General features: G+C 55.4%; 1 protein-coding gene across 1 annotated transcript; it reads left to right on the top strand.

Moving 5' to 3' along the window:
• Positions 1-256: 256 nt before the first annotated feature.
• FAM78A (family with sequence similarity 78, member A) lies at positions 257-1,680 on the top strand (the record flags this gene model as incomplete). Its single annotated transcript, XM_010153671.1, has 2 exons — positions 257-388; positions 1,152-1,680. Coding segments are annotated over 2 exons (661 nt in total), but the record flags the coding sequence as incomplete, so codon positions are not given.
• Between the last annotated feature and the right edge of the window lie 1,507 nt (positions 1,681-3,187).

Genomic DNA, 3,187 nt, shown 5'->3' on the forward strand with positions numbered 1-3,187 from the left:
GGTGACAAACACGGAGGCACTTCACGGTCATTAACTAATTAACAATCAGAACAGCCTTATGAGATGGTCACATTAGTCCTGGCCAGGGGAGCGGGGCAGCTTGTCCCAAAGCTGCATCAGAGCCAGCCGGGCCTGCTGCCCCCCCCCGGCCGCAGCCCCCGCTTCACTCAAGAGGCTGTTTTCTGCCCCGGCACCGCAGCCAGGAAAGGCCTGGACGGTCACCCACCCTCAGCACGTCCCCTGTCCCCCTCCCCAGACAAACCGTGTCCCGTGGCACGGCCCGCAGCGGGGAGTCTGAAGGGGTCAGGTGCAAACGCCACGCTGGGACCGAGCTGCGGCCACTCAGCCCCTTGGGCGGCGGGGACGTCACCTCTGGGAGAGCCGATGCGTAAGCGAGAGAGAAGGTAAATTAGAGACACCCCCACCAGCCCGTTGTTAAAAGAATGTCCTTAAAGGACCTGGCACGTGGCCTGTGGTTGTGCCATCCGAGCGCCTTCACTCAGCAGATACCCAGCTCTTCCCCGAGACGCTCGCAGTAGTCTGCTTCTACCTTAAAAACTAACAGGAAGTTAACAAAAAGAAGCATTACAAGGTGACAGGGACCGTTTTCACTTGCTTTCTTGCCAGAAAGACTGACCTTTCTGTCCACCTCACCAGCAGAGCGCCCAGACGACCGGCTCGGGCGTTACGAGCTGGCTGACCTCAGTTTCTGATGACGGTAACACCATCCCCAGCCCGGAGCCTGGCCTGCAGCCTCTGGACCGGGCCCTTCCTGCGGCTGGAGAAAGATGGGTTACGCTCCTGGTGCCAGGCAGACAGCGGGGAGGGACGGCGGCTGACCTGGGGAGAAAAATGTGTGTGCGGGGAGCACAAAGAAGGAGCAGAAAGGGGCAGCGGGAAGCTTTGTGGTTCTTCATGGGTCCTTGATCTTACCTCCACCGCTTGGGTCTTCTGCCACCTCGCCCCAGCTTGCCCGTTCCTCCGGAACTAGATGGTCTTTAAGGTCCCTTCCAACCCAAACCATCCCGTGGTTCCACGAACGCTAAAGCGGGAATGCGTTCACAACCACTTCCTCTCCTTCCCTAAAGTCCTGCGTGCTTCTAAACTTCGTTAATTAATGCATTATCCATAATTTGTTGTCATCATGGCAGGTCAAGTTGGGAGCTTCCGGATCTACTGGACGGTAAAATCCAGGCCATCAGTGACTCGGATGGCGTGAACTATCCCTGGTATGGAAACACGACGGAAACCTGCACCATCGTGGGTCCCACAAAGAAGGAATCCAAGTTCAACATCAGCATGAACGACAACTTCTACCCGAGCGTGACGTGGGCCGTGCCCGTCAGCGAGAGCAACGTGGCCAAACTCACAAGCATCCACCGGGATCAAAGCTTCACCACCTGGCTGGTGGCCACCAACACGGCTACCAGCGAAATGGTGACCCTGCAGACTATCAAGTGGCGCATGAGGCTGGGCATCGAGGTGAATCCCAGCAGGCCCCTGGGGCACCGTGCCAAGCTGCAGGAGCCCTCCGCTCAAGAGCAGCCCCAGGTCCTTAGCAAGAATGAGCCAATACCACCCAGTGCCCTTGTCAAACCCAACGCCAACGATGCTCAGGTACTCATGTGGAGGCCAAAGGACGGACCACCGCTTGTGGTGATACCTCCAAAGCACCGATAATACACACCTGGCGTCCCGGCACTGAAAGGGAGAATAATAAAAAACCAACTCCAACCAACCCACCACAAAACAGCAAACCGATCCCTTAGGTATTAGAACACACACGTATAACCTGAGCAAAATCAAAATGCACTTTTAATTCATTCAACAAATGCAACCATTCTACCTTCTCCCACTGGGACGGATTTCACTGTGCTAAAGCTGGAGGAGACCTTGGACTGGGGTCTGTCTCATCACTGGATTCCTACGGGAAGGAACTGACACTGAGGTCTACCCGTAGTGCTTTTTGGTTTGGGTTTTCTGTTTCCCTTCCCGACTTCAGTTACTGTTGGAACCTCAGTCTCATTAGCTTCTCCAGACTGCCCAGAACAACACAAACCTTTTATTTGGGGTTTTAAGAGTCAGGGGCTTGTTTTGTTGGTTTGGTTTTTTTTTTTTCATTTTGGTTGAGAATGAAACAAGTTCCTGGAGCAAAGAGTTGACTATTTAAGATAAGGATTTCTCGTTATTTTATTTTAAGCTGTAAGGTTCTGAGTTGCAAATCCAAGTCATGCGGCCTTATGTAGACTTTGCTTTGCATTGCCAAACTTTTGCCTTAAAGCTACGTTTGAGAACAAACCAACCCAAGAACACCACCAGGCAGAACGTCCTTTCGGCGGAATTTTTGGGAGAGAGTTGTGGAACAGGGAATAGATTGTCGGTGTGTGAGGGGCTGAGGGATGAGAAGGGCATGAAATTGGAAGCAGCGTGGTAGAGAGAAAATCTTCCTGGTTTTAAAAGCTGGAACAAGGAAGCACGGAAACAACCTCCGTTGCAAAGCAATGCAAATATCCAACCTGCTGCAGGGGGTCTGGAGTGGGAGCTACTGGGGCACCTCCCCGCCTGGCAGGAGGGGCAGCAAGCGAGCTTGTGCCGCTCACGCCGGGGAACTCGGCCGTTGGCGTTGTGACGGGGGATAACCCCACAGTGGGGACCGCCGCCCTGGGGTCAGCGTAAAACGAGAAGGGGGCAGGTCCCACTGGGCCTGGCTTTGGGCCAGGCAGACGTTTGCCCAGTAGCCCACGGTCTCACCTTCCTGTGGCTGAAGCTCACGCGGCGGCTGTTGGGGGCAGCTCTGTCACCCCGTTTTCCCAGGAAACCTAAGCGGCAGTGCTGCAGGAAGAGCAGAACGTAACGAGGACCCTGCTGAAGTCACGGGAGATGCACAGGCATGAGGGCAGATCTCATCTCCTGAGTCTGCCCAGCAATATCCACCATTCAGGAACAGCCACGTCGGAAGACACCAGGCACCCGTTCCTAGGGAACACGCCAAGCAGAAGCGACGAACTCTCTTCTTCCCACGGTAACAAAGCGACTTGGGGTCAGCAGTTGCTTCCCAAGGACCTTGCGATCCACACGGCTGTTGGGAGCGGGGCACAGGGCTGCGGGTGACTCCGTGCCTGGTGACGGCGCAAGCATCATCGTGCAGGGTGACGCAGGGGAAGGCGCGAGCGGGGCGAGACTTGGG

Source organism: Eurypyga helias, unplaced genomic scaffold (assembly GCF_000690775.1).
Source record: "Eurypyga helias isolate BGI_N326 unplaced genomic scaffold, ASM69077v1 scaffold29126, whole genome shotgun sequence".
NCBI classification, from domain to species: Eukaryota; Metazoa; Chordata; class Aves; order Eurypygiformes; family Eurypygidae; genus Eurypyga; species Eurypyga helias.